Genomic DNA, 16687 nt, shown 5'->3' with positions numbered 1-16687 from the left:
TATGTATACAGTACGTACAGTACTTTATCATTTCAACATTACATGAGGAAAATGTTTGATTTAGCTACAGCATATCCTCTCCTCATTTGCTTTTCTATACTGATGTGTCCTACCCTGTTAAGGGGAGTACCAAACATAAGGTATGGAAACCATTTTGGACTGGAGTCCAGGCCACTGCCCACCACCCTCACATGCAATTACCCTTCCTCAGTATTAGTGACACCAGCCAAATTTTAGAGTCACCAGCCGATGCAGTGTCTGGGGAAGCCCATGCAAATTAAGGAGGATATGCAAAGTTCAGGGAGGACTTGCCCTAAGCACCATGGAGCTGGTCAAAGGCACAAGTTCTTTTATATAAGTACTATGCATCGTGGCTACAAATGCACCACAATGATAGTTTACCACCTGACTGAAAAGAAATGCAGATAGCTCAAATCACTGATTACGGTGCAAATTGATGGAGTTTACACACTGTACACATGACAACTATTAAAAAGTTTGGTTAGATGCAAAATTATTCAGCATAACATCAAATTCTAACAGTTTTTTTTTTGTCCTAGGGAGATTTGTAAGTCTTTTGTACAATTATGGTCTGTTCACCTTCTGTACTATTTATCAATAAAGTGCTTTTCTATTTAGGATTATATATGTCACCTTCCTAAGTGGGTGGTGCAGTGGTAGTGCTGCTGCCTCGCAGTAAGGAGACTAGGATCTACGTCCTGGGTCACCCTGTGTGGAGTTTGCATGTTCTCCCCATGTTTATGTGGGTTTACTCTGAGTGTTCAGGCTTTCTCCCAAAGTCCAAAGATATGCAAGTTAGATGGATTGGTGATACAAAATTAGCCCCAGTGTGGTTTTGGGGTTATTTAGTTTGCCCAGAAGTAGACTGCCACCCTGACCAGGGTTTGTTCCTGCCTTGCTACCTGTGCTAGCTGGGATGGACTCCAACACCCACCATGACTCAGTTAGAAAATATTTGACTGAAAGACCTTCCTAAATATTTGCAATCAAATACTTTAAGTGCTGTAAACTGGATCATTTCCATGTTCCTTTTCTTCAGTATGTTTGACAACACCAAAAAATGAATGAATAAATGATTATGTACACAACAAACCGCGTTTGCTGACAAAAGGAAAAAGTTAGGTTTCTTGATGAAAGGGATAAAAAGATTTTAGAAGGGAGGCTCCGCCCCATCTCGCGTTTCATCGCCTCAGGTAAGTCGGAAGTGGGTGTGGCATTGCGCCGGGGGCGTGTTTTTGAGCGGCGAGGAAAACGATGGGTACCTGCTCGGTGACTATGATGTACAACTTACCCGCGTCGTGGAAAGTTTGCATGCGGTGTTTTGCATGGGATAACAAAAGGATTTAAAAGTCATTCTTCTCCTCCTCCTTTTCCTCTCAATTTAGACACTACGGAGATCGGATTATGGAGGTTTTATGTCTTAGGGTAGCTGGTTAGATTTATTATTATTTTTTTATTTAAATCGGTTCACCTTTCGCTACTGTTGTAAGCTGAAAGTAAGCTTTACAGTTCGTATTTTGTGTCCCGAACGTAATGAGTTTCATCAAACGAGTATGGAAGCACAAAGATGCCCTGATTGTTCTTCTTACTCCTCTCCTTCTGCTGCCTTTGCCAGTGGTAGTTCAAACAAAGGTAAGCGCTTTCTGGAGTTTTGTGTGTTTTTTTACGTGACGGTTGTCTTTTGCTCATTCTCCTGCTGTGATAGGCAACGTGGGCTGTTTTGTGAAGAATGCTGAGTAACCGGCATTTGAAATTCGTGCTATGTGATAACGCGGCAATTCGTCAGGCTTTGTTAGGTAGAGGAAATAACAAAATGGGCTGCAGCTGTGCACGCCAGGCATTAAATGGGCTGTACAGTTTAATTAGGTTGGTGTTTTCTGCCTGTTCGACTGGGTAGTTCAACCTCCATTGTTCGGATGCAGTTCGTCCTTATTTGGGGGTGTGGATGTGTGTACTTTTTTTTATCATTTTATTTTTTTTTAGAGCTGTTTTGCCAGGAATGTGCGAGCAGCGCTGTGAGGAGACGAGAAGACATTTTCTCACACCTTTTATTTACTGCTCAGTTTTGTTTGAAGCAAGAAACTAACGGCTCTCCTGCTATCTCTCATTAAACTTCAAACTGTATGTGTACAGTACTGTAGTTCTCCATCCCAGGGCATACAGTTCCAGTCGACACCTTTATGGCCTGTTATTGCTCTGTAGATATCTGTGTAAGACGGAAAGAATTTAGAATATTAGGCAAACCTCCTTGAAAAAGGGAAGCTTCTATTGAATGACTGGAGTAGCATTTAGTGAGATGTTTGGTGATGCCAGATTACAAAATTCATGAGATTGAGACGCACAAGAACACTGCATGGACCAGCAGATTTTTTAAAATTTTAATTACGGGAAGGTGGTGGTAATATTTGGATTTGATGTAAATATACGCTGGACGGGCCGTCAGCTTCACTCAAAATTTTTTGTTTAAACTAAAAAGAACAACTCGCCTTATTGAATGCTTTCTGCGCCTGCGCCTGCATGTGTGAGTGAGAACTGTTGCACATTAGGCTACTAAGTAATCGTGCTAACCCATCCATTAGTTTTGCCGGTCAGGAGGGTCTGTGCTAATGTCCGGCGCAAGGCAGGACCCAAATCTGGCTGGGGTAACTGTCGATCGCAGGACGCTCTTCCTACATATTAAATCTCCAGTAATAAGACGACTATATAGTCTACGATGTTTTAAAGTAGAATTAATATTCAAACTTATGGAACTTATGTTTCTCCTGAAACATTCTTGAGCAAACCTAAGCCCAACTTTTACGTTACAATTACACACAGTGTGTCCACAGACACCAGGGATGTGCTTTTTGAATTTATTTTACATTTGTTTTTCCACAGCAAGGATGAATAGATGGGTATTTAACTGTACAATTATGTGATGTCTTATAGTATGTGATAAAGTTGACTTAGAAGCCCGGAACATAGCTTTTTATGTAAAATGGTATGGGAGCTGCACATTTACCGTTAACATTGTTTAAATGTGACATATGACACAAGCTGCCTTTTTGTATGCCACATTATTTATGGATATAATTAAGTATTTATACATTAGAGGTATTTTTAAATTGGATCAAAATTAATTATTTTCTTTCTAGTGGGAGAAATAATCAAAATTGTCACCTCTAGTCCAATACTTGCTGTAAGTTTTTGCTTAAGCAAGGTAAAGCATCACAAGAGTTTACTTGAAAAGTTTGCGAGGTATGCTGTATATAATTACTTGCCATTGTATGTAGTCAAAAAAAACTTTCTTGCTTGGAAAAGTAGTAATCGCATTCTGTATGTACACATCCAGTGTTTCCTTTTAGTGCAATAAACTAATCCTGCTGAAATATGTGAAACATGTGAAACGAAGCTACGCCTCTGCAAAGGATTATGCTGAGCACTATGACGCTATTAAAAGTAGATTTGTTTAACTTTCCAACCCGCATTGTCCAAAGAAAAAAACATAATGTCTGAACTTAGGCATGGTGACTAAAAGAAACACTTTAAAATATCAGCCATAAATAATAAAAAGGATTTCTTTTCCTTTAGTGGAGAGTTCATGGAAAGAATGTAATTTCATTCATTTTTAATTGCAAGTCACAGCTTGTTCATGGATTTGTTACATATGTGTGTTTGCATGCGAGTGTATTTAAAGTATATACTGTGAGAGTCTTATTTTAGAATTTTCTGCATGGTCTCTGCTTATTCCTAAATTTTATATTTTGTGATTTTTTTATTTTTTTTTTGCTGTAATTGCACTTTCTTTAAAATTCACATGCCTTGCTTTCAATTATTTTAAGTACACTGTGTTGGGTGTGCTTCAAAATAAGTCCAAGAACAGGTATTTTAAGTATTACTGGTAATGCAGCTTTTAAAATTTGTTCTCTTTTCATGCATTGCGAATATAAATGGCCTTTGCTGACACTTTGACATTAGCCTGAAGCACATATTTCTGAACTTGAGATAGTTAATCAACGAAGAGGATACGGACACATGAATATTTATTTGCACTTGAAATATAACATTGGAAAGTTATTTGTGTTATGGATGTAACCTTTTTTAGAAAAGAATGTAAAAAACAATCTTAGCTGTTTTTGTAAACACATCTTCTAATTTTGCAGTGTACTGTACAGTTTTTTGCCAACTTGATATGGTAAAATTATTCTTTCTTAAGGCAGTGAGCTCTGACTACTAGATTATAATGGCTAACGCTGAATGTGTTCACTGTGTCACAGTGGCTGGCCAGGATTCTACCATCCATCAGTTCATTTTCAAACCTCCTCAGTCTAGTGTACATTTGTGAGATCTAAGGTACAAAATTCAATTGATCTTCACTAGTTTTCTGAAATCTTAAAAAATACCCACACATATAGTCATTGATTTTTCATCTTTGTTTCTAAATGGTGAAATCTATCTAAAGATAGTTTATCTTGCAACGCATGGAGGATGTTTTAGCCTGATAGCTGCAAATTTTCAACAATAGCTGTTATTAGGTGGGTGGAAATGACACACCTATGTTTACCCGTGTGTGCTGTATGCCTTTAATATTAGTTTTACAGCTAAGATTTATTGAATTTTGGGAGTTGGATTGGACTTTTTAAGTTCTGGACAAAAATGAAAGTACTGGGCTGGTTTTATGCAGTGGATAGAGATTTTGTGGCTTAAGCAAAAGCTTTAGGTAAATCTGGTTTTAAGGAAGTTAAAAATGCATTAGAGACTTGCACACAAGTTTGTACACAGCCATGTAGTTTAATATTATATAAACTCTATTTAAATGAAATATTAAAAAGTTTATATGTCATTTCCTTTGGTTGCAGATTTTTAAAATCTCAAAAATAAATCAATAAGAAGAAGCTGATGAATACATAGTTTCATTGATACTTCAGTACTGGTGCCAACCAGCACTGTTAGTTTATGTAATAAATCAACAGTCTCCTTATTTGTAAACTTTAGGATAAATTAGACTATTAAAATGTACCTGGAATCCATCCATTATCCAACCCGCTATATCCTAACTACAGGATCACGGGGGTCTGTTGGAGCCAATCCCAGCCAACACAGGAAACCCTGGCAGGTTGCCAGCCCACCCCCGGGCACACACTAGGGACAATTTGGAATCGCCAATGCACCTAACCTGCATGTCTTTGGACTGTGGGAGGAAACCCACAGAGACACGGGTAGAACTTGCAAACTCCACGCAGGGAGGAACCTGAAAGCAAACCTGGGTCTCCTAACTGCGAGGCGGCAGCGCTACCCACTGTGCCACCATGCCGCCATATCTGGAATCCACCTTAATAAAAGGACAAGTGTCTGTCTGGTTAATATGTCTCTGCTATCCAACGGATGGTGCATCACAAGCATTAGCACCGCTTTTATGAATCCCATACCAAATCGAATGTCACAGAGACACAGAGATGGACTCTCTGCCACGCAAACATTAACGCTGAGGTCTGCGTTGATTCATTTCAAACTGTCTTAGAGAGGTAGCACAGCTAATATGTATAGAACTTTATCTTTATAATCTGTCTCTGAACTTTCACACCTTTACATTCCATCTTGCCAGCTTAGGTCTTCAGATCAGATGCTCTGAGTAATGCCGAGGGCTCAAAAACTTAAACTTAAAACTTAAAGGTGTCAATGCTTTTGTGACAGTAGCTCCTAGACTTCAGAACAATCTACCTGCTTATGTCAGGTCTACCATAGCTGTCACCATTTTAAATCCAGGTTGAAAAGGCATCGTTTTCTCTTTGGCGTTTAATTAAAATGGGTTCCTTATAATATTTTTACTGTGTTTTTTGTCTTTTGTTGAACCTGTCTTGGAATGTATTCCTTCTTACCTTATTTAGTTTAATGTACAGCAGTTTGGACAATGTTGGTTGTTGTAAATGTGCTTTAGAAATAACTGACTACACTCGGTGAGAAACTGTTTGTAGCCCGCAGTAACAGCAAGCGACAGAAAACCAAATGTCTGCACATGATCTTTCAATGCATTTTTGTATAACATTTACTTAACTCAAAGCACTGTAACAAACTTGCAGGTAAAAAACAAATTGCAAAATGTGCAAATTACATAATGCACAAACATAAAAATGCAGAATATACTAAACATGTAGTAAGATAAATTAATTTCAAACATATTAACATAAATGGATTCTAATAATGTATATATCTGTTAATGTTGTCATTGAGATATTGGCCAGTTGACAATAAAGGAGAGGAGAACGAAATGTCCAGTCAGTAGCATTCCAGGAGGAAATAAACCTCCAAGATTCCTCGTATCTCTGGTGTCTTTCATAAGGGCAGGAAAACAGCCACTTTATTAATTCTGCACTGAATATCTGCTGTTCATTTGGTTGGGTGTGGCATTAAGGCCTACAGGCTAAGCTCAGAGCAACCCGCAGTGAAGGGCCTCTTTATACCTTATTTAGTAGGTTCCTCGCCATTTGTCAACAGTCAGTTATATCTGGGCTGCTTCTCAGCTAAGTGCTTGTGTGCCCAAAGGTACCCTGTTAGTGTCCGCTCTCTGCCTCATTTTTTTAAATCGCTGATCCTGGTCAAGGCTCTCTGCCATTAACTTTGTCAACCTGCTGAATGAAGACCCGTCTAGCATGACTGAATTAGCTGAGTCTTGATGGGTTTTTTTCCCTTCATTATTGGAACAGCAAAGGATACAAACATTTTGTCTAAGTAAGCATGGGACATTGCTCTCTTTCATGGGCACATTCCTGCTGAGTACATTCAGAGACCAGAACAGCATGTGTTAGCTTTAGATCCAGACAGTCCTGATGCCAGTCAGTGGCTGAAGTGAGCTGGTACTCACCTCTTCCAATTTCTGTTTATAGAACGTGCCGAGTTTTTGATTGAAGTTTGGGGTCATGAATGTTATTGTATCACGGTGCTTAAAGCTTCATGTGGATGAAAGCTACCGCCTGCTCTCTGATTGAATGTTAGTGTATCATGGTGTTCCGACCTCCCCCTGCTTGACTAATATATTGTGTTAAAGTCAAAACGAAAGGCAAGGAGCAGAAAGATGGCAACTGAACAGAGTAAGTCAGAATTTTGGTTTCAGTTCAACCACTTATGTCAGCACTGGACCCTCAGAGATTTTGTCGCTAGCCTGCGGTTGTTATACCGTCTTGTTTCAGGGATGGTCCCCCAGGTTTGCTAGACCTAGGCCCATATTTATAAACCATTTCAGAATTACTCTTGGAAATTCACTAAGTCTGACTAGGATAAGAATTTGTCCTCCCTCTGATTAGGACTTTAAATGAAATTAGGAAGCATCCTTGTCACAGTGAAGAGTAAGAGGCTACATTTGACATTGAATGACATCACAATTTTTTAGCACTCCTTGCTGCAAATTAACACACACACACACACTGACATTTTGTAGTTTTCTTATACTAATGTAGAGGCATTACCAAAAGATTATGATACCAATAATGCAGAAGAAGAAGGAAAACCTAATAAGAAAGGAGCTTGTTGGTACTTTGCAACATCATGAATAATACCGCATTAAACACTGAGACTGACAGACTGAGACACACATACTGCATAAGAGTTAAGCCTGATAATGGGTACATTTCACAGCCTGTTGTTATGGTAAATGCCTTGTAAAATAACCGTTACTGAAATTAGCCACAGCTGTTACCGCACAGTTACTATACTTGGGTTCACTCTTGCATTGTTCCCAATAGTCTTCCAGAGTCTTGTGTCTCCATGATCCACTTTATCTTCTGCTACACTCTGTTTACCCAATGTCCCGTGAGTCTACGCCGGCCTTTCACTGTCAAGTACCCATCCTGGTGTGCTTATCTTGAGAGTAATATGCTGGCTACTACAATACAGTTTGCATCCATGACCACCTGTGTGATGATGCTGTGATATCTCTCGAGACTGCAATTGTGTTTGCTGCAAGTGCTTGGTTGTGACATACTTGAATTATTACTATTACAAAGCTGCCTTATCCATATGGCCAAAAAATGTAACATAATTAACACTTTAATTTCAGCTAACAGCATGGCTTCTCTGCAGAGATGGATTGGGATTAATAAAGTATCTGTCTATCTGTCTATCTGTCTATTGATAATGTAACAAACAGGAATATTATAATGTTTTGAATATTATTCCATCTCTGTCAAATCAAAAGATTTTTTTATGTTCATTGTTGTCAAGCATTTCCAAACCATTCCACCTTTACAAGGATGTACGTGTCAATCTCCGCCTGAATGCCATCTTCTGGCAGCTCCTAGTGAGCTAGGCCAGCTCATTATTACTCCTAAATCCTGGTGAACAGTTTTCAAACTTAAGAAAATTAATAAAATGCATTTAGAGCTGCTTCTAAGAGTAGAACCAAATGACATCACTGTAAGATTTTTGAGCCAGTTAGAAATGTTTTCGTACTCTGAGATACTTGAAAAATATGGTTTCTGGTTCCAGAAAATCATTATCTGTGGCCTTATGTATAATGCTTTGCATAGAATTCACACTAAATCATGGTGTTTGGGCAAAACTAGAACTATGTGTAAACACAAAAAATTCAAATTCATAAAACTGTGTGTAAGCAAAGTTCTACGTACGTTCCATTTATAAATCCCAATTAATGTGAATTTTAATGCACATGCTCATTCTGACAGCCCCATCCTGACTCCTCCCAGAATTTTGCCTATTTGACTAAGCAGATCAATATAAGTAGCCCTTTCCATTTAGTGTTTTGTTAAAAGACAATGGCAAAAGCACATATAAAAAAGAAGAATTTCAGAAAATGGAGGTTCTGCTTAGTGAACTGGAGGCAAGGAAAAACATGCAATTTGGTGGCTTAAGCAGTAGTATAAGCAACAAAAGAAAATTGATGGAAAGGCACAGTGTGGCGAGGCAGTCAAAAGTTCAAAATCAGAAAGTTGCTAAGTGCCCGAAATAAAAAATAAGTGGTCACGTGTCAAAGTTGACATGAAAAGGCAAGAAGCAGCCCACCATCTGAATGTCAACACCATTGGAGGAGATACAAGAATTCTAGGGCTCGCACTGTTTGAGGAGCGAGATGTTCCAGTTGTTGGCGAGACTCTTGTATATCCTGCCACAACATTGAGACACATTTTCACATCACAGGCAGTTTTCACCTTAAGAGTGGAGATGCTTTCTATTTACATAAGCAAATTCATTCTCTGAAGGTGCTTTTATAACCGTGTACACACAGTTGATCTCTCCAATTAAATTTGGAAACCTGGACATTGCCGAGAATTGTGCTTTGATGCTCACCCATTCAACCCCAGTGTAAGGAAATCTTATATGACAAGCGAATAATGCTATCCCATTCAGCTGGCATGGTGTGACTCAGTGATAGCTGGAAAATACCCGACTGGTCAGCCAGTTCATGTTGAAAAGCTCCTGTGGCTAAAAAACAGAGGGTGGACAGAATTTGCAGAGGAGCAGGCAGAGCACAATTCCTCAAAGTATGCTTTTATAAAACCAGCCCCAGCCCAGCCCACAGTCTTGAGAGGATAGCTTTTGAAAATCTAAATCGAGTTTGACGCCAGTCATCATCATGGGACAATGAATCGGTATGATATCTAAATAAGTGCATTCTTCTATTTACAAAGTCTTCTAAAAACGTTAAAGCAGCCGTGTTAGTTGGAATAGTTTGGCCACTCCGTGCACGACTATATTGTTACAGATTGATTATAATCAAGAGCTTTACATTTGTAAACAGTATGCAATTAATTTCAGTGTATTTAATAAAGCCTGCAACATGGGTGTGAATATAAAAAAGAAAGGGAAACCACACAAACAGTAGCACTGCTTTGATGATGGGTGCTGCCTGTTTACAAAACTGAACAGAAATGTGCGCATGCACATGGTCCAAGGCTGCTGTGAAAATGTGTGTGGCTTTATGCCATGTTCAGGTTTTGTGCATCTTGATGTGAGCATGGAAATGGGTATATGCAACATTTTTGTGCGTACACACCGTTTATACATGAGGCCCCAGGTGAGCAGCAACTCTGCAGCTGTATGCCACTGCTATCTTGCCATGCCCTGCTTTTGCACCATTCATTATTGCATCTTACTGGAACAATTGGACAATGGAACAACCTGACAAACTGGTTACTTGTGGCCACACCTCATCTCTTTCACGCACATTTTAGTTGCCTAGAATTGCTGTGAACTGCCTGAATCTCTGACCATGCTATGGACAAACAGCATTCCATTGTTGTGCTCCTACTAGTTTTTCCATTTTGATGTACATTGACTGAGTATCTGCTATTTTAAATAACCCTGGCAAACCCGTTAGTTGAACAGTGACAGCATGCCGTGTGTCAACAATGTTACTTAAAGCAATGAGCCTCACTCCTTTTAAACAAATTAGTGTTGCTTAAAACCATCCAGCCAGGTTTAGTCTTGCTGTTACTAGCTATGTGGTGAAAGAAGTCTGAATCATCCAACACTACTCGTGTAGAGCAACAGACGAAATATACTCGGATGGCTAAATAAAACATCTAACCTGACAGAACTGATGGGTCTGACACATTTATGTCTGAAATTAAAATATATTTTGATGTGTTACAGGGTAACTATTTAAAAAATTTAAATGAATTTTTCAATCTTCAGTCAGCCTAATTTTAATTGTTTTACTGGTATTCTTCCTTGTGCAATTTTGCATTTCACCACCTTATATTTATATGAGTAACTGCATTGGAAAGACCCTGATGCAATACAGCCGGCTTGTGATGGCGTACGGGGTGTTCGAATGTGCATAGTGCAGCACTCTGCCTTTAGTCTAGTTAAAGCCAAGGTCAAATGAACATGGATGTTCTGCTGCAGGGCTGTGCTACTGTTGATAGCATGCCATAGTGAGATTTCTTTGGGTGGAGAGAGTGAAACCTGCTGAAATTCACCAAAGGATGTTGGCTTGTGATCAGTAAGCTGTTGGGTACTCCTCTTGTTCAAACTTTACGATACCCGAAATCATTGTGCACTTAGGCATGTGCACATCCATAAGTGATATTCAAATGTATAGAAACAGCACACAATGTAATCCGTTTGCCTTCTCTGATGAATGCATTTGCCATGTCGATGTGGGTTTGATTGTGTGATGATGATGGTCGATTCATCCATGGGAAGTAGACAAATAGTTTGAGGGGATGCAAAGCAGTGATGAAAACATTGGAACATTTAAATATAATAACATTTTATATACATTCTGGGGTCTGAATTATTTAAGTGTATATTAACAGGTACAAAGGTTTCTCTAGTAACCTATTAGCCAGTACTGTAAGCATTACTCATTTAGGTTAAGCTAAAGGAGTTTACCAATAGAACGCTGAAGTAATTTTGGTTGAAAATTAGGCTTTTCGAATCAATCATTTCAAGTAGTAGTAGCCATTATAAACACTAGTAATGCTATGGCTAGATTTTTAAGTCGATGTAATGGAATCTTGATAATAAAAGGTATTAATTTCTGTCAAAAAGATTAAATATTCTGGATGACCCCAGTCTTTTGAATAGTAGTGTATACATATGAGCAGGGCTGTGGAGTCGATAGATAAATCCTTCGATTCTGACTCCTTAGTTTCTAGTACTTCTGACTCCTCTGTATTTAATATGCTAATGTATTTTCCATGTTGATTAAAGGAAGGCAACAAACACGTCATTTTAACCACAGAGTTATTGGCTAGGAAGCTGACTCTACCGTATTGGCCAGTTTAAACAAAAGACAAAACCCCTGAACACACATCAGGTCATAGCACACACCTACACCTCCATCAATACACTTGTTTACACTCAAATGAACTTGTTAAACACATTATATCTGAAACAAAATGAAAACACTTTTTGTAATGTACCATAATCCAGATTACAATAAGTGAATGTCAGGTTGTATAATAGCTCAGCTGAACTGAACTGAACTGTGAAATGGGACATTTGAACTTGCTGTATTTTTTTTTTATTACAATTTAAATTTATTAGGAGTCGGAGTTGGTACGTTTTTGCCGACTCCAGGCACCCAAAATTGTCTCTGACTCCACAGCCTTGTTTATGAGTATACATCTGGAGTACTGAGTGCAGTGTTGGTCTCTGGGCTACAAAAAAAACAGCAAAGCTACAAAACATTCATAGAAGAGTGACTAAGAGTCAAACCTTTTCAGTTTAAGATAAAGGAGATTAAGAGGAGATATGATTGAAAAGTTTAAAATTATGAAAGGAGTTTGTACAGTGGATCAAGAGTGTTCTTTCAAAATGAGTTCAACAAGAGCACTGGGGCACAGCTGGAAACTTGTTAAGGGTAAATTTTGCACAAACATTACATTTTTTTCTTTATACAGTGAACCATAGGTATTTATAATAAATTATCAAGGAGTGTCGTAGAGAGTAGGACTTTAGGGATATTAAGAAGTTGAATTGATGTTGTTATGGAGGAATTAAGGAAGATAGAATTTGTTAGGATAAATGGCCTGTTCTATTCAAAAATGTTCTTATTTTGTAATATTCATTGATAACACTCATCAAAGAACTGGTTGTAAATATGAAAGTATAGTCTTACAGTACAGAGTGTGGTACAGAGAGTAATGAGAGCAAGTGCATAATTGATGTAAGCATCAAGTTTATGGAGCACAACTAAAGGGAAAGAGCCCAACAAATGAATAAAGTAAACATGTTTCTGAAAATAGTTTGGAAGACCATGACAGAGTAAAATTATATACTGTATAAAGACACTGAAGAAAGTAAAATGACATGCTATGGTAGTCCACAGCCTTTTACTTTATATCTGAAGAGAGCTGCTGTCTTGTCATCCTCATTTATAGCTGTTTATTGAATCAGCAAAGTTAATTACTTGGCTTCATAAAGTACTTAGTAATAAATGAATATTCTGTTTTTTTTTATACATCATACAGCCAAATGAAAATAATTAGAATTTACCTTCAAGCTATTGATGCTACACTGAACTTAAAAATGATTTTAATATTTATTTCTTGTAATTTGCTTGGTTTTCCTAAAACTGTTGTAAATGTAGTATACTCTGCAAAAAGTTTACTAAGCTATAAAAATGTTTAATTACAGACCTGAACTGCAATTTAACTTTTACACTACATTTGCTAGTGGCAATGAGTAGAAGGTTGTAGCATAAAACAGTTTTCTTTTTATCCATTGTAATTACTTTAGTGCCACACCAAAATACATCTGCATCTACTGATTTGCTTTGAGAGTACAGAGAGTAGTGGCCTAAACGTGTTCACCACTGCAGTAGTTTTGGAAACCTCCAAGGGCTTCAAGAATCCAAATTGAAAACTGGATTGGATTCATATTTGAAACTGTAAATCAAACTGTATTGAACACCCATACATAGAATTTCTTTTGAAGAAAATATCTTGTGAAGAGACCTAGCAGTGCACAGGTTTCACCTATAGCTAGTGTAATTTCTCATTATTCAGGTCATATGGTGTAGGTGCTCAGACATTATACTTTAAAGGAATACAGAAATGGTATTTGTTTGGCTCAGATAAATTTTTAATCTTGTGTTTTGTTACTGGATGTAGAGAATATAGTTTATTATATAATAAAAGCCAATAGTGACCAGTGCTATACAATGGCAAATGATGACAAAAACATCCATGGAAAAATCTACCTCTCCTCCACATGTATTGGTCAAGAGTCCTGTCTTCAGTTCAAACATTTATTCCCCTGAGTCTCCAGGTTTCCTGTTTATGGTGCATGTTCATCATTCTGAAAGTAAATATTTAGCAATGTTTCAGTGAAAAAGCATGCATTTTGCAAGTTTTGTGTATTCAGCAGGATAACTGACATGTGAATTATGCAACACTTATTTATGGATGTTTTTCATGTCATTTACTGTTGTATGGGGCGGCATGGTGGCGCAATGGGTAGCTCTGCTGCCTCGCAGTTAGGAGACCCAGGTTCGCTTCACGGGTCCTCCCTGCGTGAAGTTTGCATTTTCTGCCCGTGTTTACGTGGGTTTCCTTCAGGTGCTCCAGTTTCCTCCCACAGTCCAGAGACATGCAGGTTAGGTGCATTGGCGATCCTAAATTGTTCCTAGTGTGCGCTTGGTGTATGGGTGTATGTGTGTGCGCGCCCTGCAGTGGGCTGGCGCCCTGCCCGGGGTTTGTTTCCTGCCTTGCACCCTGTGTTGGCTAGGATTGGCTCCAGCAGACCCCTGTGACCCTGTAGTTAGGATATAGCGGGTTGGATAATGGATGGATGGATGTATAATGTTGATATGGTATTGGTCACTGTTGGCTTCTATTGTGTCAAACTTTTTTCTCTCCATTCTGCTTGAAAACATGAGATTAATTTTTTTTCTTGGAGTCCATTACAAATGACATGGGACAAGTAACGTAAATAAAATATTTATTTTAATATATAATTTTTGGGTGGAATATTCTTTAAGCCACAATCTTTCTGATTCAGTTGTGACCTCAGGCTTGCCATGTGATAATGGGCAACTCTCTTAACCTACCTGTGCACCAATTGTCAAATGAACACTGAACCTGTAAATTGCCTTGGATAAATGCGTCAGGCTTCAGCTAAATGTACAATTATAATTTGCTAATATGTTTTCCCTGTTAATGCACATTGCAATTGCTAGAGGGCATGTGGCAAATAAAAAATAAAAAAAATGAAGGCCCCAATTGCATTCTTAAATCCAGACAAACGAGTTATCTTTATGAACAACTTTTGAGTGAGAGTCTTTTAAATGAATGTCTTTAACCTTCTGGCAGATCATATGGGATACCTGGAGCAGTCTGAGCTCTGATTACTTTGAAGGAGTTTAATAGATGATCCTCTCTTTCAAACCTAAGGCTATTGTATGCCTGGGAAAGAACGTAAACGTCTGTTTCAGTACCATTATGAGGAGCCCTCTTTTTGCTTCCATGACCTCCTTTGGTGGAGTCTGGATCCCCTTGGGTTTTGGCTGCTTTGGTATATGTGCTCACAGTGGCTTCACACAATAAGAAAAGCACAGGGTCTGAGGCCGAGAGGAGTTTACTGACCCCATTATAAATAAGGGCTTCCCTTGCAATTCCTTGTTCTCTTTTATTTCGCAAGATCTTCAGTATAGACTCTTGAGTCCATGGAATGATCGGTTTACATTAAATGCTATATATGTGGTGTCTGCTAGCTACACTGGCTGTAGAATTTCTAATAGGAGTCTTTTGGATTCTGTAGAGATTCCTTTATTCTTTCCAGTGAGATTAACATTTTAAGAAATCAACAATTCTGAATTGCATTAAGTGGATCTGAGAATGTTCTATTGTGGAAAAGAGAAAATAAAAAATATTACAAAAGTAATAAAGCATTTTCACTTCATGATTGTTCCCCTAATTACATCCCAACAGCAAGACTGAGTTTTTTTACTTTTGTGTGCTTTAACGTCAATGCGTTCCTTATATGTAATGTATGAAAGTTTAAATATCTGGTTTGAGAATATGTTGTCTTTATTATATTTTATGCAAAGTTTGACAGTTAAATTTACTGTCTTGTATAGTTCTCTGCTTATACATTTTTAGCATATACGTGTACATTTTCTGAACCTATTTATTTAATTAGAGAATTTTAGAGGGAGGACAAAGCCTATCACAGCAGCACTGGGCTCAGACCGAATCCTTAAAACGAGACTCTTGTCCAATACAGAACATCCAAACACCTTTATAGAGTTTGAATGCGTCCTTTTTGTAGACAGTGTTATGAACTTAGCTCCCAGTTTTTTTTTTTTTCAGGTAAGGAAGACAGTAGTTTGAAGGTGTGGTTGTTATATTTGCTAATTATGGTGCCAAGGAGATGGTATTAATACGCACATGCAAGTAAGAATTTCACTGTACTCGTAACACATGACAATAAAAACCCAATAAATCATAAATTAACCTAATTTAATCTGTGTTTCAGATGTGTGAGGAGAATGGAGTATCTGGTGTGAAATACAAAATGTGAGCCTGAGAGGAGTGTGCAAACCCCACATAAACTCTGAGTGAACTTGAAATTGAGCCCTGCTTATTGGAGCCATAAAATAGCAGCCCCTAACTGCTGTGCCATCATGCCACTCATCCTTTTTGAAAATGATTAACATTCATTCTTAACATAACAAACACACTTTAATTTTGTGCCAAGAGTTTAAAAGGATTTCCCCTTGGGATAACTGCATAAAACGTAAAAAAATGTGGGTGAGCGCTTCTTTTTAAAGAAAAAAAAAAATAAAGGACTGGCAACTTTTTGTTGGGATGATAAGCCCAAAATGTTTTTCTTTTTTTCCAAGACTTACAATAATGGTGTATCATATGTGGTTGGTTACTGCCTTGTGAAGGTTCAGAAAGAAGATGGACAAAATGATCATTGAGTTAAATAATATTATTGGTGAACTTGCATTCAACTTGTTATCTTTATCCATTTTCTAAACCTTGATTCTTTTCCATACTTTTTCTAGTTTATCACATACCTATTTTTTGTCACATTTATATATTAAGTACTATTTATATTTCGTACTGATATGCTACCTGTTGATGACAGTTAATATTAGTTTTATATTATTCTGTGTCTTCTCCTTAGTGTACCTTCAGCATCTTTTCTCAGTTTCAGCATTGTCTGAACCTCTTTTGATTGGTGAGGTGGTGCGAGATGGCATTTCAAGGGGTGCAAC

The 16687-nt window shown here is 37.9% G+C and overlaps 1 protein-coding gene across 1 annotated transcript in view; it reads left to right on the top strand.

Moving 5' to 3' along the window:
* Positions 1–1275: 1275 nt before the first annotated feature.
* Positions 1276–16687, top strand: part of LOC120526492 (solute carrier family 13 member 1-like) — a 67030-nt gene continuing 51618 nt past the window's right edge. Inside the window, exon 1 of the mRNA XM_039749659.1 lies at positions 1276–1653. Coding sequence (XP_039605593.1) covers positions 1555–1653 — 99 coding nt within the window. The 5' untranslated portion in view covers positions 1276–1554. The remainder of the gene's footprint in view (positions 1654–16687) is intronic.

The sequence above is a fragment of the Polypterus senegalus genome, chromosome 1 (assembly GCF_016835505.1).
Source record: "Polypterus senegalus isolate Bchr_013 chromosome 1, ASM1683550v1, whole genome shotgun sequence".
Lineage (NCBI taxonomy): Eukaryota > Metazoa > Chordata > Cladistia > Polypteriformes > Polypteridae > Polypterus > Polypterus senegalus.
Note: the sequence above shows the minus strand (reverse complement) of the source record. Positions and strands in the feature narration are given on the sequence as shown.